Source organism: Oncorhynchus mykiss, chromosome 3 (assembly GCF_057628025.1).
Source record: "Oncorhynchus mykiss isolate SJ-2025 chromosome 3, ASM5762802v1, whole genome shotgun sequence".
In the NCBI taxonomy this organism is placed as follows: Eukaryota; Metazoa; Chordata; class Actinopteri; order Salmoniformes; family Salmonidae; genus Oncorhynchus; species Oncorhynchus mykiss.
The window spans coordinates 59,201,860-59,222,321 of record NC_143024.1 but is presented as its reverse complement, the minus strand read 5'-3'; the positions used below and the strand labels follow the sequence as shown (position 1 = coordinate 59,222,321).

General features: G+C 40.9%; 1 protein-coding gene across 7 annotated transcripts in view; it reads right to left on the bottom strand.

The window, feature by feature from the left end:
• The window catches only part of LOC110520058 (protein TANC1), a 285,120-nt gene that overhangs the window by 226,650 nt on the left and 38,008 nt on the right, over positions 1 to 20,462 (bottom strand). For all 7 annotated transcript variants that reach the window (XM_021597049.3, XM_021597043.3, XM_021597046.3 and 4 more), the window contains one exon: positions 9,786 to 9,878. In XM_021597049.3, coding sequence (XP_021452724.3) covers positions 9,786 to 9,846 — 61 coding nt within the window. In that variant the 5' untranslated portion in view covers positions 9,847 to 9,878. The remainder of the gene's footprint in view (positions 1 to 9,785; positions 9,879 to 20,462) is intronic.

The following is a 20,462-nucleotide window of genomic DNA, read 5'->3' as shown; positions in this document are numbered from 1 at the left end:
TTTTTCCTATTGCATAATGAATAAGATTACATGGACAGGTCAGCACTCACACTATATGAATACAGGCCAATAAATGAATTCCCTGACAGAAATTTAGGAAAATACAGGGCTAAGCTCACCATGGCTACATTAACTAGGCAGCAACAACAGCATAAAACACAATGTTTAAATGTCAATGGTATGGAGACAATTCTGGACACAATTTGCTGGATAGAATTTCAACCACTCAAAGAATGGCCCTTGTATGCAGCCACTAAAACTAAGATTCACTTTTCACAGAATAATTTAGGCTTAGTTGTGACAAACATGCTTAATCAGCAAAACTGTTCTGTCCATAAACAACTGCTGATGCTGTTTATTGGGGAAGGTTTTCCATAGCGAAGTGAAAATGTATCATGCAGACAGAGTCTTAAGAGGGGAGAGAAATATGAAAAGCTGCAGGAATCTCTGCTATGTCTGTTCAAGTGAAATCCTCACACATACAGAATCTCTCTCACGATACAGTAGACAAAACCATTCTTTAAGATTTCATCCTGTTTTCCTCCTTTGTGGATGTTTTTAACATGCGTCAATAATTCATTTGACTCTACAGGGGAATGTTTGACTTGAATAACACATTTTTAGGCCTAATCACTGCAATATTGTGAATGTTCAGGGCTTTGGCCGAGACAAAATTGGACAGCAGAACACTAGAATGACAACAGCCCTGAGTGGCAGCCATGTGTTTTCCTCTTTTGTCTGCCCCTCCATCACCAAACTAGGCATACCCTCCGATGTCCCAAACACACAGAAGCTCTGTCGAGACAGCCTGTACCAGCCACCCTCACAGCTGAGAGAACAACGTGGAGGCCTACATCTTACCACCACCACCACTAGGGTAGCAAAAGGAGGGTATATAACTGGAAACTTTCTAAGTTTACCAGTAAACAACCAGAATTTCAGTATCTTTCAACGATTTATGTAATATATCACAAGACATCTAGTGGCCCTTTTGATTACTTCAGATTATCACAGGTGTCTGTAATAATCTAGCCCTCTGTGACTTTATCACATGTAAAATACATGAAATAATTAAATAAGATGCAAACATTTTTTTAATAGAATGACAAAGCTGTAAAAACATTGTCCTAAAAATAAATCATCAATTTAGTGAATACCATAGGTGTTTAATATGAGGTTTTAAGCATGAAATATCCTTAATATATATATTTTTTGAAACTTGTATTTATTCTACTGTCAATATGTATTTGTTGTCAATGTTTTGGCGTCAAACTGGTGGCAGTTATGAAAAAAGTCAATAGTTGGAAGAGATGCGTAGTTAATAAAAAATAATGGCATTGATTAAATACTTTTTAAATGTATTAATTTATTTTCTTTTGAACCATACGGTCTATCAACTAGAAACTCATTGACAATATGGACACAGATATAATAAATTAATACTATATATTAATACATTTTTTTAACGTTATTCAAGTATAAATGACCAAAGTTACGATAGATTGCCATAAATTCTGTTAATTACCAAAATGTAGGTAACTTTGGTAAATTACAATTAGCTTTACAACCCCCCCCCCCCCCTCAACTCCAACTCCTTTAATTCAGAGAGTAAACCGAATTCCAATTCCAAAATGTCCTAATTGAAAAGCATTGAAGTGAATTGGAATTTCAGTGTACTTCTTGAATTGACTGGAATTTAAATGGAATTGCCCCCAACCCTGCTATGTAGTACAGTAAAATATAACAAATATACGATTTTTACACTGTATAGGTAGGCCTAGTGAAGTAAGATTGCCCCACAACTGCTGACAAAGACGAGTCAGCAAATTGGGTACGTGTAGGGCTAGGTTCACTACCTGTAGCCTACATTATTGATGAATGACAAAGCTCAGTTTGCTGTGGATACTGTCTCCGCTTTCCAGACTAGTGGTTAGCGCAGCCAGGGCAGTGTGCTTGGGCCCACTCTGTACTGACTCTTACTTTCCTCTGACTAGCTGGCCGGTGTGTTGGCGTGTGGCCGAGCTCGTAGGGATCCTGCCAACTGGTAGCGGGCAAGGGAGTCAGTGGTGAGGAGTAGCTGAGGCAGTTTAGCCTAGCCGCCCCAGAGAGTACAAGGCAAGGACATGCTAGTGTGATTAACACTGGCCAAAACAGACAGCTCTGTTTGGCAGCTGGCTGTCTCCTCCAGCCTTGCAGATAGAGCTATATCTAGAGCTGGGAGCCGCAAGAGGGATGTGAGTCCAGCCCACACAGCCTGAGCCTTCACAGTCAGTTACCCTTGGCTCTGGGCTCTGATCACTACATTAAGAGAGAGGGAACTGGTGGAATGTGAAAGTAGTACTCCCCAGACAGAACAGTTGGAAGGTAAAGGTAAAACTTTACCCTAGAAAGTAAGCGGTCTCTGCGCTGGGAAGTAAGACATCAGAGGAATAGAGCTTGAGGGTCCTGCTGTGAGGAACGAAACGCTGAAGGGATGTAGGTATGTAGCTGTAGCGCTCCCCAAAGACAGAGTGCTAAATCTCAGAGGGAAGACAGTACACTGAAACATTAGACTCTCTTCATGTGGTTCTAGTCTGCCAGAGGGACGAGATAGGGCCCGCAGTTCAGCTTCGCTCCATCTCCAACTCATAAAATACATAACACCTTCAATGCATCAGAGTTAGGACTTTCAAAAATATGGGCCACTACGTATCTTTCGACGTAGTTGAAAGCCTCTTGCCAATAATTAATGACAGACGAAAGGCATGTAAGCCTATTTTACAGGTTGTCACACAGATAGGAATACTCTAACTCTGAAAATGTCTCAAGGACAAATTGATTTGGCAGTAGAAGCTAAAGTGAAATGTCAATGTCATGTTTCAATGTGATATTACGAAGTGAAATATCTCCCATGCTGGCCATACCAATTTCCTAAGTGCTTCTTCAAGAGTTCTCCTTTAAAAACCCATATTGTGCCCTTATGGTTGCTGCTGTGCACCCTGCCAACTGCACCTCCTAGCTGTTAAGAGGCTAACAGGAGGAACTCTCCATAAAACCAGCGTATATCCTCAAAGAGAATACCAATTAATCAGACAAGTTTAATTTTACAACTACATAATCCACTGAGCTCCCGGTGCCTTGAGCCTCAAATCCATAAACGTCAGTGAGGCCTACTGGCAATGTGACCTTTTTAAATAAAGTGTTCACATCAAAGTCCAGAGGCCAAAGCTAACCAGTATCCCACTTCCGGAATGCCAGACCATAAAAAAAAGTGTACTTAGAAGGGATTAAAAAGGCCAGTTCCGTACAGCAGATTTGGATGAGGTGGAGTAGTGGTAGGAGTAAAGAAGGGGAAGGAGTGAATTAGCAAATGGTGTGTTTGTGGACCCTGGCAATGCGGGGCTCCTAGAGGCAGCCTAATGACTGCGCTCCGTCTGGTACGGGGGCCAAGTTTCTCTGACTCCTTTTAAGTTGCCTCCAGACCACAGCTACCATGTTATGAGGAACATATGCCCAGCTATCATGCAATTATACAATTATCAAGATTTTTCCTGCCACTAATTTCCATGACATGTCTCTCTGTGGACTTTTGATATGCTTTTGTAAAGCATTTATTGCTGTCATTCTCTTTACAGGGCATGGGGGTTGACTTGAATTATTGCTGGTCTCTCTGTCATGTTTTCTCTAGAAATGCTCTACTCGTTAATGCTGTCTCAATGGTGACTGTTGTGACCCATCCATAACGAATACAAATAGATTTGATGAGTTAAATGAGGAATTGGGGGGGGTGCTCAAAACAATTCCAAACACAGCAGTAAGCAGTAAGCGTTATCCAATATCTGAAACAATTCCAAACACAGCAGTAAGCAATATCCCATATCCAGTCATATCCAATTCCGATATAAAAGCTCATCTTTGTGCATAAGTTAGATATGAATGTGCCATGAGGAAAAAATCACATTTTCACAAAATAAAAGGGAATTTTGACTGTATCGGACCAGATGGTAGATTGAAGCATTATTTCTCTGTCCAATACCATTTGGAAGCATAATACAATCTTTATTCACACCAGAACAGACTGTTCATTTAATATTTTATGTGCAATATGTTACAATCGAGGCACGGAGAGCACTTGATATTCTGCAGTGTACCCGTTCTGATTAGTATGACCGTTTCCAGGACTACTGTGTTACTAACCTTATTCTTATTCTTATTCTTTACAAACAAATGGATCTTTTCAGGGGAAATAAAAAAGTATCAAATACCTGGTATCCCATTTATTACACAAATGTAACATTTATTTACAGAGTAATAATTGAATATCTAAAACCAAAGCCTTTTTGTTGCTACCACTCTTTCATTCCAATGAATGGCCAATTCTTGATTTACAGATTGAAACAATTGGAATTGGAATTTCTCTGCTAGTCACTTAAAAATATGCTGATATATATATACTGTAAATGACCATTTGTTTTTTCTATATCTACCTACTGCCGGAGGTCCTGCTGGCTTTAGTGAGTGACCCCATCTATAAGGACAAGAGAGTGACTGAATGACCACCACCAATGACTGCCACCAAGAAATCAAAGGCTGAGGCAGCTCATCTGTCCTGCCCTGAATAGAGGAGAGGAGTGGCTGACTTTTATTGTCCCAGCATGGGAAAGGGAGCGAGACCTGCTTTTGCTTGATGGATAGCATCTAACTGGGGAAAGAGCTGGGGAGAAATGGTGATGTAGCTTATTCCCATAATTTACATCCAACAGCTCAGCTACTGCAAGCAGTCCTGTGTGTGTTCGCCTCTGAATGTGACTAGGGTTGCAGATTTTGGGGAATATTCAGAGGTGGAAACTTTCCGTTGGGATAAACAGGACTATATGGGAATTAACAGGAATATATGGGAATTAGTGAAAATGTATGCAAATTAATATTAATACCATTTAAATGTATATGTTTTTTTCATTGGATATATTTACCATATCATATGGAGACAGAAATATAAACATTTTACCTTATCATAAGTAGACATAATTGCAAATTATTAAATCCTTCCAATATATATATATTAAAAAAATAATAAGTTACGAATTTAACTTTATTTAAATTAGTTGACTCTTCACATGGGATGATTATACTGAACAACAAAAGAAAGGGAATATTGAATGATCTCTAATGATCCATCACATCTCCAAAAAATATCTTCAACATACATCTGTAAAATGACAGTCTAGAAACTAAAGCTTTGGTTGTCTTCCTCTCAGGCTTCCATGTCTTCTCCCTGGACCTCCTCAATGTCCACCTCTTGAACATTAGACTCTGAGGCCTCATCTTCACTGTCACTTTCCAACCTTCTTGAGGATGGCTCGTTGTCAGGCTCAAAAAGCCTCAAATTTTCCCGGATGGCCACCAATTTTTCAACCCTTGTATTGGTCAGCCTGTTGCGTGCTTTGGTGTGTGTGTTCCCAAACAAGGACCAGTTGCGCTCTGAGGCGGCTGATGTTGGTGGGATTTGGAGGATGATGGAGGCAACAGGGGAAAGAGCCTCAGATCCAAGAAGTCCCTTCCACCAGGTGGCTGATGAGATATGTTGGCACGACTGCCATATTGCATATTCATCCCAAAGCCCTTGCTTGGAAGTGTACTTCGCCAGACTGCCAAGAACCTTGCCCTCATCCAAGGCCAAGGTGGCGACACAGTAGTGATGACACCATAGGCCTTGTTGATCTCTGCACCAGACAGGATGCTCTTGCAAGCATACTTGGGATCCAACATGTACACTGCGGCGTATATGGGCTTCAGGCAGAAGTCTTCACGCTTTTTGATGTACTTCAGAACTGCAGTTTCCTCTGCTTGGAGCAACAGTGAAGTAGGCAGGGCAGTAATGATTTCTTCTCATACATCTGCAAGCAGAATCTGAACATCAGACAGGATGGCATTGTCTCTCTCAATCTGTGCAATGGCTTCTGCTATAGGTTTCAGTAGTTTCAGGCTGCTTTACCACTCTCTCCTAAAATACATCATCCATGAAGATCCTCTTGATAGGGCTATCCATATCGGCAGACTGTGATATGGCCATTTCTTGGAGAGACTCCATCCCCTCTAGGAGACTGTCAAACATGATGACAACACCACCCCAATGGGTGTTGCTCGGCAGCTTCAATGTGGTGCTCTTATTCTTCTCACTTTGCTTGGTAAGGTAGATTGCTGCTATAACTTGATGACCATTCACATACCTAATCATTTCCTTGGCTCTGTTGTAGATTGTATCCATTGTTTTCAGGCCATGATGACCTTGAGGAGCAGATACAATGCATGAGCAGCACAGCCATGGGTGTGATGTGAGGGTAGGACTCCTCCACTTTAGACAAAGCAGCCTTCATGTTTGCAGCATTGTCTGTCACCAGTGCAAATACCTTATGTGGTCCAAGGTCATTGATGACTGCCTTCAACTCATCTGCAATGTAGAGACCGGTGTGTCTGTTGTCCCTTGTGTCTGTGCTCCTGTAGAATACTGGTTGAGGGGTGGAGATGATGTAGTTAATTATTCCTTGCCCATGAACATTCGACCACTCATCAGAGATGATTGCAATACAGTCTGCTTTCTCTATGATTTTCTTGACCTTCACTTGAACTCTGTTGAACTCTGCATCCAGCAAATTAGTAGATAAAGCATGTCTGGTTGGAGGGGTGTATGCTGGGTGAGGAACATTCAGAAATCTCTTCCAATACACATTGCCTGTGAGCATCAGATGTGAACCAGTTGCATACACAGTTCGAGCAAGACATTCATCAGCATTTCTCTTACTACGTTCCTCTATTGAGTCAAAAAAAACTTCTGATTCCTGGAGGACCATGAGCTGTTGCTATCGATATGGTGTCTGATTAATCATTTACACCTCTAATAGAAGTAGAGGGACTTTTGTCAGAGGTTGCTTGTTGTGAGCGCTGAGGGAACTTTATGCACCTGGCCAAATGATTCTGCATCTTTGCTGCATTCTTCACATATGATTTGGCACAGTATTTGCAAATGTACACAGCTTTTCCTTCTACATTAGCTGCAGTGAAATGTCTCCACATATCAGATAGTGCCTGTGACACTTTCCTGTAAAGATTAGTAAAAAAATTAGTACAAATAAATAAATACAATTCCCATGTACATACATATAATTAAGCAGTTAGATTAAACAAATCATTTGTAAAGATAAATGTTTTAAAAAGAAACATGTATGGAAACAGGTGAATTAACAGTCCTCAGTTAGCAGGCTCAATCAAGCTAAAACCTACATGGTAGCAAAAACTAACTAGCAGAAATCATTAACAAGTTAGACATTATTTAAATACACTTTGCTGTAGACTACTATTTACTAGTTAACAAAATATAATGTATGTCACATAAAATACATTAACCCCACCCAGGATTGTAATCAAATATTACCAGAAAGCATGTAGTCCTTGGCTCAGACAGTGTAGTAGTGTGGGCTCAATAGCATCTCATTAGTGTGCAAGATCTTGAGAATCAGCTGTACATGTGATGGAAGAGTGCACTGCACATGTGATGGAAGAATGAGCTGTGCATGCAGAGGGTTGCATTTCCATTGAATTGTGGATAGTTAAACCAAAATATGCCACAAGACCAAGAATTGTCTTATGTGTATCCCCCAAAAAATATTCACTGTTATAAGCTAACTTTTTGATGAATTTAAGCTAAATTCCACAACTTTCCAGGCTTAACTTCCCATTGGAAAATTTCCGAAACATTCCGGAAACTTAACGGAAAGTTTCCGACCCTTTGCAACCCTAGTGGTGACTGACTAGGCTGACACACAATGGGTGTCTGGTAATCAGAGATTGATTCATAACATGTTAGACAGGTTTCAACACCTTTACTGAAAACATTACATTGGCTTTCAACATCGCTATTCAAGATTGCAAACTAGAAATGACAGTATCATAGTAACCCTTGGGGAGACTACTGTATCACCGACTACTGTGATTCATTGCCTCTACAGCAGAGATCATCAACTAGATTCAAACGTGGGATGATTTTTTCTTGAGCAGATAGTCAGGGGACCGAAACATAATTACAAATAATTTGTAGACTGCAAAACAGATATAACATTTGACTAAAACATCATAATTTCAAACCTTGCATACATTTGTATACTATCACATATCTGTCTACTATGCATGGGAATACTTTGGAACAGATTTCCAAAATGAAAATTAGCTGGTGTTTATATAGTATTTTATGACAATAAACAATAAAATGTCATAAAAATAATAATGATATTATATTCTTTGCTTAAAAATCACACACGGGCCACCCAGCCGTACAGTATAATGTCCCAAGTCAAAGGATATGTGTTCAGAGTAAGGGCCTGCAGTTACATTCCTCATACAGTCATGAACTGTGGCTCTTACTGTCATATGGGGTGTCCCAAATTCCCTATATAGTGCATTACTTTAGACCAGGGCCCCTACATAGGGAATAGGGTACCATTTGGGACGCATACTGAGAGAGGGTGTGGGAGAGATGTGAGAGGTGTAACCTGACACAGAAGGAAGATAGCCAGTGTCTATTTGTATTCACAGTTTGTCGACTGTTATATTAACAGAGGCAAGCCGCAGCCTGATCTCAAGGAGATCCCGTAAAAAAAAGAGCAAATTGACTCAACTGTATGAAACAGCCCCTGGACAAGGCAAAGATGAGCAGAAGATACTTAACTACTGTACTGCTATATAGTACCTATTATGCTACTTAGCTACAACTGTTCCTTCCTATAGTAGGAGAGTCTAGACCAGAGAACATAGCCTCGTATTAGCATATGTCATGTTTATAAAAAGATAGATCCTGGTCTATGTTTGCTAGAGGTGAGTCAGAAATGAATTAGCACTGCTGAGTGACTCACACAAAAAAATGGATTCCCTGTTACAATGGAAAAGGGTTAATAATCCAAAAGGTTACATGGGCGAGCCAGAACAACACCTGCATCCTGATGGGGATGTCAAACTGACAATAACAGTGGTGTCAAATATTATACCAGTTCAAAATCCTCCAGCGTTGTTCTCACTGCAATGATAATGCCTAACTGTTCATTATCCTAGCCCCCTTTCTAGTCCAACATTTTACATGTTGAAACAGAGACTGTGGTATTGGTTACTTACAGCCAATACAGACTGTTTATAAACACTGAAAACATGGAGCCATGGTGCTTATACATGTGTGTGTGTGTGTGTGTGTGTGTGTGTGTGTGTGTGTGTGTGTGTGTGTGTGTGTGTGTGTGTGTGTGTGTGTGTGTGTGTGTGTGTGTGTGTGTACGCACTACGCCTATACCCTGAGCCTCAAGCAAATGACTCAAAGACAAATGGTCAATGACAGTGACAGTGGCAGTGACACCAGTTTATGACCATATATAGTGTATGTTCGAACTGCTTGCTCACTACAAATGTTGGCTCAGATGATGAAATGTTAATGAACAGCAATGAAATTAGCCATATTTCTTGTCCTTTCTTCTCAACTCTATGTGCATATTTTCTCTTTCTCTTAACTTGAGGCGTAAAATTACTATGTAGGCCTATTATGACAAACCCTTTGATATTGCCATTGAACTTCCAATAATATCCTTTGTTATTCTGAATAAAAAGTAGGTCTAAACAATTCATAGATGGCCATAAAACCAGACAAATAATGGAGACAGGTTGAGACAGGTCTATGTGTGAAATAAGCTATCCTAAGGGAAACATGTTGCTGCACAATGATCAAAGTGACCATATTGTGGTTGCAGCAGTTCAGTCATAACTCAACATACCTGGTTCCTTCTTGCTCCCCTTCCCTCCGTCTCTGTTCTTCTTCAGCACTGCCTTGAACATGGTCTGATTCTTGGAATCCTCTCACTCTCCCCCTGCAAAAACAAAAAATGTTGACACTCAAGAGAGAGCAGAACAGGCAGAGAGTGAGTGAACGAGTCTACAGAGACTTTACACGCTGATGATAACGCATCCTGCATTTCATACACTCTTCTCCTGACACTCCTCTGAGATTTTTCCCACAGCGCTCCCAATCCGGCAGGTCATCTCTAGAGGGCCGACCACGGATAGAATTATCTAATAATTAAACAGAACGGGCAAGGTCTGCTATCTTTTTATGCAGGAAAATAGTTTGTCAGATACTCCACATTCCACATGTAAATTGATGCTGCTGAACTTGGGTCTTTAAGCTCACTTTTTATGAAATTCTAACATTTGGATATATTCACTGAATCTTTAGAATCTGAGTCAAGAGGCATGTATAGTGCATTTGGAAAGTATTCAGACCCCTTCACTTTTTCCACATTTTGTTTCATTACAGCCTTATTCTAAAATGAATACACATTTTTAAAAAAGATAATCAATCTACGCACAATACCCCATAATGACAAAGCAAAAACAGGTTTTTAAATTTTTTGCAAATGTATAAAAAATAGAAACAGAAATATAACATTTACATAAGTATTCAGACCCTTTACTCAGTACATTTTGAAGCACCTTTGGCAGCGAATACAGCCTCGATTCTTCTTGGGTATGACGCTACAAGCTTGGCACACCTGTATTTGGAGAGTTTCTCCCATTCTTCTGTAGATCCTCTCAAGCTCAGGTTGGATGGGGAGCGTCACAGCACAGCTATTTTTAGGTCTTTCCAGGGATGTTTGGTCAGGTTCAAGCCCAAGCTTGGGCTGGGCCAATCAAGGACATTCACAGACTTGTCCCGAAGCCACTCCTGCGTTGTCTTGGCTGTATGCTTGGGGTTGTTTTTCTGTTGGAAGGTGAACCTTCACCCCAGTCTGAGGTCTTGAGCACTCCGGAGCAGGTTTCCATCAAGGATCTCTCTTTACTTTGCTCTGTTCATCTTTCCTCGATCCTGACTAGTCTCCCATTCCTGCCGCTGAAAAACATCCCCACAGCATGATGCTGCCACCACCATGCTTCACAGTAGGGATGGTGCCAGGTTTCCTCCAGACTTAACGCTTGGCATGCAGGCCAAAAAGTTCAATCTTGGTTTCATCTGACCAGAGAATCTTGTTTCTCATGGTCTGAGAGTCCTTTAGGTGCCTTTTGGCAAACTCCAAGCGGGCTGTCATGTGCCTTTTACTGCGGTGGCTTCCGTCTGGCAACTCTACCATAAAGGTCTGATTGGTGGAGTTCTGCAGAGATGGTTGTCCTTCTGGAAGGTTTCCCATCTTCACAGAGGATCTCTGGAGCTCTGTCAGAGTGACCATTGGGTTCTTGATTACCTCCCTGACCAAGGCCCTTCTTCCACGATTGCTCAGTTTTGCCGGGTGGCCAGCTCTAGGAAGGGTCTTGGTGGTTCCAAACTTCTTCCATTCAAGAATGATGGAGCACACTGTGTTCTTGGGGACCTTCAATGCTGCATAAATGTTTTGGTACCCTTATCCAGATCTGTGCCTCGACACAATCCTGTCTTGGAGCTCTACAGACAATTCCTTCAACCTCATGACTTGGTTTTTGCTCTGACATGCACTGTCAACTGTTGGACCTTATACAGGTGCACTCCAATCTAGTTGGAGAAACATCTCAACGATAATTAATAGAAACAGGATGCACCGGAGCTCAATTTTGAGTCTCATAGCAAAGGGTCTGAATACTTATGTAAATAAGGTATTTATGTTTATATATTTTATAGATTTGCAAACATTTCTATAAACCTGTTTTCACTTTGTGAGTGTGGAATATTATGTGTAGATTGATGAGAAAAGGGAAGGGGTCTGAATACTTTCAGAATACAATGCATGCTGGTAACTTGAAGTAATATAGCTAGGTAAAAAGACCTTGGTGAATTGCATTTTGTTGTGATTTATGTTCTGCGATTCAAACATCTATTACTTTAAAAAAACAGGAGTGTTACTGTTCTGGTTGGCCATGTTCTCGCATTCACAGTGCAATGCAGCCCCACATTAGAGCCCAAACTATTAACAACCCTGACTTTGTCAACACCTCATATATTGTTTTTCTTCACTCTTCACTTCCTAATAGCTGAATACATGGTGCTGAATTTGGCACTCTACTTATAGAACCAGCACATTATTCACCATGGAGATGGAGAGCGGAGGCCCTGCCAAATATGGCCGTCTTTTTGCACACAGGCTGCAAGACGCCAGAATGTGGGCCATCAGTAAGCTAGCCTGGGGCCCAGGAGCTCCACATAGATCTCCACTGGCTCCTGGGGATGTGGAGGAAAAAACAATTGTTTTTCATTAGCAGGGAGGCCTTCCGAGACACATCGATCCAAGCCCTCAGTTGAGACGATGTGCACTAGCCCTCTTTTGACAGACTAATGGGGATGAATTATGAAAGATGAGGGGGCAAGACAGTTACATTGCTGGATCTGTACCACACAGCTTCTTCAAAACAGGCATTCACTCAATATTTTTCTAAGGCACAATGAGACTGCAAAATCCATCTGAAATAATATTGGGTGGGAATATACTGGGACTAGCCTAAATCTGTCTAGACAAACAAACTGTACAACGTCAGAACACTAAAACAAAAGACAGAGGATCAGTGAGGCCAAGAAAAGCACACACAACACTCACCTTCAAAATGCACATTCATGACTAGCCTATTCATTGAATTATAATGAAGGTCCATCACCTTCAGGCTGACTACACCCAGAGAGTAGCCTATTAAAACATGTAACAGTCTAAACCCTGTCACAGACGGGGCAGGGGTTCAACTAAGCTATATGGAATTGTATTAAGAAGGTCATACCAAGGATCATTTTTCTATTTCATTCAGAATTTTAAAACCCCTTGAAATACAATCCCCCAAAAATGTGGGGACTTTCGGGCTCCCGAGAGGCACGGCATATCAGTGCTGGAGGCGTCACTACAGACACCCTGGTTTGATTCCAGGCTGTATCGCAACTGGCCGTGATTGGGAGTCCCATAGGGCAACGCACAATTGACCCAGCGTTGTCCGGGATTGGCCGGTGTAGGCCGTCTTTGTAAATAAGAATTTGTTCTCAACTGATTAAAAAATCTTTGTCGACAAAGAGTCATCTGTTCTTTCGACCAATCGATTGGTTGAAATTTTAAAATGCATATTTTTCCATATACACCACCGGTCAAAAGTTTTAGAACACCTACTCATTCAAGAGTTTTTCTTCATTTTTACATTGTAGAAAAATAGTGAAGACATCAAAAATATGAAATAACACATATGGAATCACGTAGTAGCCAAGCGTTAAACAAATCAAAATATATTTTATATTTGAGATTCTTCAAAGTAGCCACCCTTTGCCCTGATGACAGCTTTGCACACTCTTGGCATTCTCTCAACCAGCTTCATGAGGTAGTCACCTGGAATGCATTTCAATTAACAGGTGTGCCTTCTTAAAAGTTAATTTGTGGTATTTCTTTCCTTCTTAATGCGTTTGAACCAGTCAGTTGTGTTGTAACAAGGTAGGGCTGGTATACATAAGATAGCCCTATTTGGTAAAAGACCAAGTCCATATTATGGCAACAACAGCTCAAATAAGCAACGAGAAACAACAGTCCATCATTACTTTAAGACATGAAGGTCAGTCAATAGAGAACATTTCAGGAACTTTGAAAGTTTCTTCAAGTGCAGTCGCAAATACCATCAAGCGCTATGATGAACCTGGCTCTCATGAGGGGATGGAAGTCCCAGACCCAGGAATGGAAGACCCAGAGTTACTGTACCTCTGCTGCAGAGGATAAGTTGATTAGACTTCAAGTAACAGACACATCAACATCAACTGTTCAGAGGAGACAGTGTGAATCAGGCCTTCATGGTCAAATTGCTGCAAAGAAACCACTACTAAAGGACACCAATAAGAAGAAGAGACTTGCTTGGGCCAAGAAACACGAACAATGGACATTAGTCCGGTGGAAATTTGTCCTTTGGTCTGGAGTACAAATTGGAGATTATTTGTTCCAACCTCTGTCGCGGTGTTGGTGAACGGATGATCTCCGCATGTGTATTTTCCACCATAAAGCATGGAGGAGGAGGTGTTATGGTGTGGGGGTGCTTTGCTGGTGACACTGTCTGTGATTCATTTAGAATTCAAGGCACACTTAACCAGCATGGCTACCACAGCATTCTGCAGCGATACACCATCCCGCAGCGATACACCATCCCGTCTGGTTTGGGCTTAGTTGGACTATCATTTGTTTTTCAACAGGACAATGACCGGACGACACTACAGTGGTAGGCTTGATTAACCGAGCAACCGCACGCACACAAGCCTAAGATCAACATGCGCAATGCCAACTGTCGGCTGGAGTGTTGTAAAACGTGTCGCTATTGGCCTTTGCAGCAGTGGAAACGCATTCTCTGGAGTGATAGGTACATGCAGATATGGTTGGTCGAGATCGGTGTGGAAGAACTTGACTGGCCTGCACAAAGCCCTGACCTCAACCCCATCAAACACCTTGGGGATGAATTGGAACGCAGACTGCGAGTCATGCCTAATCGCACATCAGTGCCCAAACTCACTAACGCTCTTGCAGCTGAATAGAAGCAAGTCCCCACAGCAATGTTTCAACATCTAGTGGAAAGCCTTCACAGAAGAGTGGAGGCTGTTATAGCACCAAAGGGGGCGACCAATTTCAAATGAATACCCATGATTTTGTAATTAGATGTTTGACGAGCAGGTGTCCACATACTTTTGGTGATATGGTGTATGTGTATAGATACAGTGCATTCAGAAAGTATCAGGCCCTATTCCTTTTTTCAACGTTTTTTTTACGTTACAGCCTTTTTCTAAAATGGATTTAAAAAAAAAAATCCTTCATCAATATACACACAATACCCCATAATGGCAAAACAAAAACAGGTTAAGCACTGTTAACAAATGTATAAAAAAACATAAACAGAAATACCCTATTTCAATAATGCAAATGGTGGTCACACCAGATACTGACTGGTTTTATGATCCACACCCCTACCATTTTTTAAGGTATTTGTGACCAACAGATGCATATCTGTATTGCCAGTCAAGTTCCTTATATGAACTGTAACTCATTAAAATCTTTGAAATTGTTGCATGTTGCATTTCCATTTTTGTTCAGTGTATATAGTGCTATTTATTTATTTTATTACCATTTCACTTTTTTATTTCCCTTAGTTGGAGCTCTGAGCCTTAGATTTTCATTGTACCCTGCAATCAAGGGGTGACAGGGTAGCCTAGTGGTTAGAGCGTTAGACTAGTAACCGTAAAGGTTGCAAGTTCAAATCCCCGAGCTGACAAGGTACAAATCTGTTGTTCTCCTCCTGAGCAGGCAGTTAACCCACTGTTCCTAGGCCATCATTGAAATTAAGAAATTGTTCTTATTTTCTAGAGGTAAAACAATTAATAAATAATCACACTTGTACATGTGACTATTCAACAATCTGAATCCTTTTGATTTCACTTTAAGTTCTGTCATTATAATTCCATCTTCCATTGATTAGCCTGGATATCTCCTAATAAGAGCTCTAGCTCTTTGACTGTAGCCTAGTGCCGGTTTGATGACTTGTGATTGGGCGACAACAAGCTACACGCGCCACTCTTGTGAAAAGAAACAGCACCAGTTGCATAAATTATAAAATGTTCTCTCTTTGAGGGAACCACGATGTACACCAGGGATGGGCAAATTTGATGGGGTGGGGGACACAAAAAAACGGAACTCATCATGAGAGGTCGCAGTGGCTCGTGGGTTATGGTCTGCACATGTTTACAATCACTGTACCCCCACACATTCCTTTGTACTGTGGCCAAGTTCAGAGGCCAGGTGGACCCACGCTAACACTAAATGATGTAGGGGAGAGATCCACTACTACTCCTAATCCTAGATGCTAACTTTGCTCTAAGCTTGATTGCCATTAGGCCTAACTTTTTGGTGAATTTCTGAGGCATCCAGAGTTCTACTGAGGGGCAGACTGGGCTTAAAGTTAAAGGTAGAGAGCAAGAGTTAGGATATGTATAGGCTAGGCTATATTCCCTGTTTTTAAATCTCCCAAGAACATATGATCTATAGGAGTTAATGAAATCAACATGTGCCTCTTACAAGAACAAAGGGACAAAATCAACATTAAAAAACGATAAGCTTTAGGTGGAAAAAAATATTGACCTTTAAGAAAAACTAAAGAGCAGAGCATAGGCCTACAACATACAGGACGGCAAGGCACTAAGATTGATCTAACCCTCAGTTTGATAAGCCAGTTGACTACCAACCAACCCATAACGTTTAGAAGTTGGGATATTATCTTCTTTGGGCAAAGCCCCTGGAAAGGGCCTCTCTATCAGAGCAGCGCTGCCAAATAAATACTGTGGCTGTCAGGCCTTTGTGGACACACTGAATTGAGGGGTAGACACTCAAATTTCACATTTGTTCTGAGGCACCGCAAAGCAAGCACCATTCCCAGAGCCACAGCCACCACTAGGCGTATGGTAGAGAGTCCCAGGGACCACCACCAGTCAAATATATAGGCTGGAGGCTGGAGGTACTGGGAATTCACAATCACATTGACACACAATAGCGTATAGACTACACATTCTCCCATAATTATAAATATCAGGCTAGGCCTAATTGTAAACATGTAAGAGGTTCTGGGCATGTCTAATCCGTGTTTGAACTGCAATTAATGACCTTTTAGGAAATGATGTGCATAATTGCCTCACCTGTTGTACATCGCCCATATCACCTTATAAGTAGACCTAGTAGTCACCTTTGGTGTAAGACAAGCTTAATCTAAGGGACGATCCTCCATTCTATGATCCTATGACCCAATAGAAAAGTATCCTTTCATCTTGCAAAAAGTGGATACCAGATGGGTTCAAGTTATCATGTTGTAACCTTTTCACTGGTCTCCCTTAATGGAGTTCACCACATACAGGTTGAGGGGAAGAAAGAAAGTCTCACCTGCACAATGGCAAAGGCTGACATGTGCTTAATGGGGCCATCTATAAGACGGTCATCCGAGGCGCTGGACTATATATATATATAACAGAAGTGGGATTGTTTTCCTGATTGCCTTCGGGGCTGGTGCCATCGACACATAGGCATGTTTGAGTGTGGAGCTGCTTTGTACTCTGTGAGATGTCAGACAATGAAGAGAGCAACCTTCAGCATGACTTCCCCTGCAGCCTGCGGTCAGTTTTTTATTTACTGCTCTCCTGATAACGGCCATCGCCACAGTCTTTTCATCCACTGATTCTACATGAATGATTCCTCTAAATTTCCCCTACCGCTGTTGTCATAGCGACAGTCGAAATTCACACCGGGCAGTCTATGACCTTTCAGTCATCTGAGAAAATAGACACTTTGCCAATAACAGTTTGTCAGATAAAGAATGCCTCTATGAAATTAGTTTTTATTTGGGGGAGATTGGGCAAATGTTCAAGCCTACATTTGACAGGTTAAAGATGATGGCCATTTTATTACTGTCAATTTATACAGAAAGAGGAAATAGGCTGTTCTGAATTCAAAGCTCACTAAAACAATGAGAAGTGAACAACACAATCCTAAACCCTGGAAGAGGAAGTGAAGGAGCAGGTATGGAAGAATGGGTGGAAGCTGTCTCAGGCATTGTGCACAATGTCTGCCCTTCACACTGGAAGCCTACAGTATGTTATGAAAGGAGGAAATGACAATGAGCAACCTTTTTTTACATACCCAGTCCACGAGTTCCACTATGATTCACGCACATCCCAGCTCCAAAACACAACCAATGCTGTGCTGTCCACAAATATGAGAGGAAGGAGTGTGTGCCTGGCTGGCTGAGATTTACAACACAACAAAGCTATTTTATTCCTGTCAAATTTCCTGAAAGTGTCGCTTTAGGAAACAAGTTGTTGACATTGTTTAAGGCAGTATCAATAAAGTTGTTAATTAACTCTTCACTGGCCATATTTTCTTCCTTATTGTACCGCAAAGGCAATGTTGTACAAATACAGCTGAAGTCAGACGTTTACATACACCTTAGCCAAATACATTTAAACTCAGTTTTTCACAATTCCATTTAATCCAAGTTTCCATTGATCATCCTTGAGATGTTTCTAGAACTTGATTGGAGTCTACCTGTGGTAAATTCAATTGATTGGACATGATTTAGAAAGGCACACACCTGTCTATATATAGTTGAAGTCGGAAGTTTACATACACCTTAGCCAAATATATTTAAACTCAGTTTTTCACTATTCCTGACATTTAATCCTTGTAGAAATTCCGTTTTAGGTCAGTTAGGATCACCACTTTATTATAAGAATGTGAAATGTCAGAATAATAGTAGAGAGAATGATTTATTTCAGCATTTATTTCACTCATCACATTCCCAGTGGGTCAGAAGCTTACATACACTCAATTAGTATTTGGAAGCATTGCCTTTAAACTGCTTAACTTGGGTAAAAGGTTTTGGGTAGCCTTCCACAAGCTTCCCATAAGTTGGGTGAATTTTGGCCCATTCCTCCTGACAGAGCTGGTGTAATTGAGTCAGGTTTGTAGGCCTCTAAGCTCGCACACGCCTTTTCAGTTCTGCCCACAAATTTTCTACAGAATTGAGGTCAGGGCTTTGTGATGGCCACTCCAATACCTTGACTTTGCTGTCCTTAAGCCCATTTGCCACAACTTTGGAAGTATGCTTGGGGTCATTGTTCATTTGGAAGACCCATTTGTGACTAAGCTTTAACTTCCTGACTTAAGATGTTGTTTGAATATATTCACCTGATTGTCCTCCCTCATGATGCCATCTATTTTGTGAAGTGCACTGGTCCCTCCTGCAGCAAAGCACCCCCACAACATGATGCTGCCACCCCCCGTGCTTCACAGTTGGGATGGTGTTGTTCGGCTTGCAAGCCTCCCCCTTTTTCCTCCAAACATAACGATGATCATTATGGCCAAACAGTTATATTTTTGTTTTATCAGACCAGGGGACATTTCTCCAAAAAGTACGATCTTTGTCCCCATGTGCAGTTGCAAACCGTTCCTCCCAAGGATGAACCAGACCTGTGGAGGTCTACAAATTTTTCTCTGAGGTCTTGGCTGATTTTGAAGGTAGGCTTTGAAATACATCCACAGGTACACCTCCAATTGACTCAAATTATGTAAATTTGCCAATCAGAAGCTTCCAAAGCCATGACATCAGTTTCTGGAATTTTCCAAGCTGTTTAAAGGCACAGTCAACTCAGTGTATGTAAACCTCTGAGCCATTGGAATTGTGATACAGTGAATTATAAGTGGAATAATCTGTCTGTGAACAATTGTTGGAAAAATGGCTTGTGTCATGCACAAAGAAGATGTCCTAACCGACTTGCCAAAACTATAGTTTGTTAACAAGACATTTGTGGAGTGGTTGAAAAACGAGTTTTAATGACTCCAACATAACTGTATGTAAACTTCCGACTTGTATGTATGTAAACTTCCGACAACTGTACTATACTAGCATTTCGGTTAACAAAGTTAATGTGGTTAAACCTTTGAAGTAGCCTACACAACCCTGTCACATGGAGAGGTCTGACATCCATGTCTTCTTAATGCCTGCATAGGCTAATTCAATATGTGTGCAAACTTTTTCTGCCTTGCAGATTGCTCACAAGTCACACCATGACCATGATAGGATGCATCCATCTTAAAGCCACTTGACTGGTGGTGTAATGGGGGGAATTTAGGCTAGAACTGTTATAATACAAAATAGTTTAACTGTAGGAGTTCCTGTCTGGCGCTACTTATGTGCATGTCTATGTGTGGTAGTTTACCTGGGAAATAAACACGCTTGGACCAGTGTGTTCTTATAGACGGGTTTGATGTTTAGCAACAAAACCGATGTGTGCGCAACTATGGGGCAAAAAAGGTTGGCTTAGATTGTTGATAACGTGTAAACTATATTTCATCTTCAATATGAATTGAAAACATAAATAAAGTTAAACAATGAGCACCTGTCTCTGAAATATATCATTACATTTGTTGGTTAGCTATGTAGCAAATTTTTGTCATATTAGCATAGACAAGACATCAGTCAAAACACCAAAACAAGACATGGTATCAAGAACAAGATCAAACAAGCTGAAACGAGCCACTTATGATTCACCACATGCAGTTTCTTGTCATTGTTGATAGCTACCTGGCCATACAGAACCATAACATCACAAGGCCTTCTGCCCCTTCGAAGTGTGCTCATCGTTTTCATGACATTGTCAGCTAACCATTTATAAACTTTGGAAGATACTGGGAAAATAGCCTGACATTCTCTGAGATCGTATGATTATTCACCTTGCCTTTAGGGCAGAAATGTCACAAGCAGATTCAAATACAATTTACAGTAGTGACTTTTACAAGTAACCCAATTTTTCTTCTAGAATGAATGTCCACATTGCTCATGTTGAAATAAAAAAAAGATGACAAGTCTAATCTGCTAATTAGCGAGCTCGTATTTTACCCAGGAGGACAACTGTTATTGAAAAGAGTTCCAATTTTCAGATAATTCTGAGA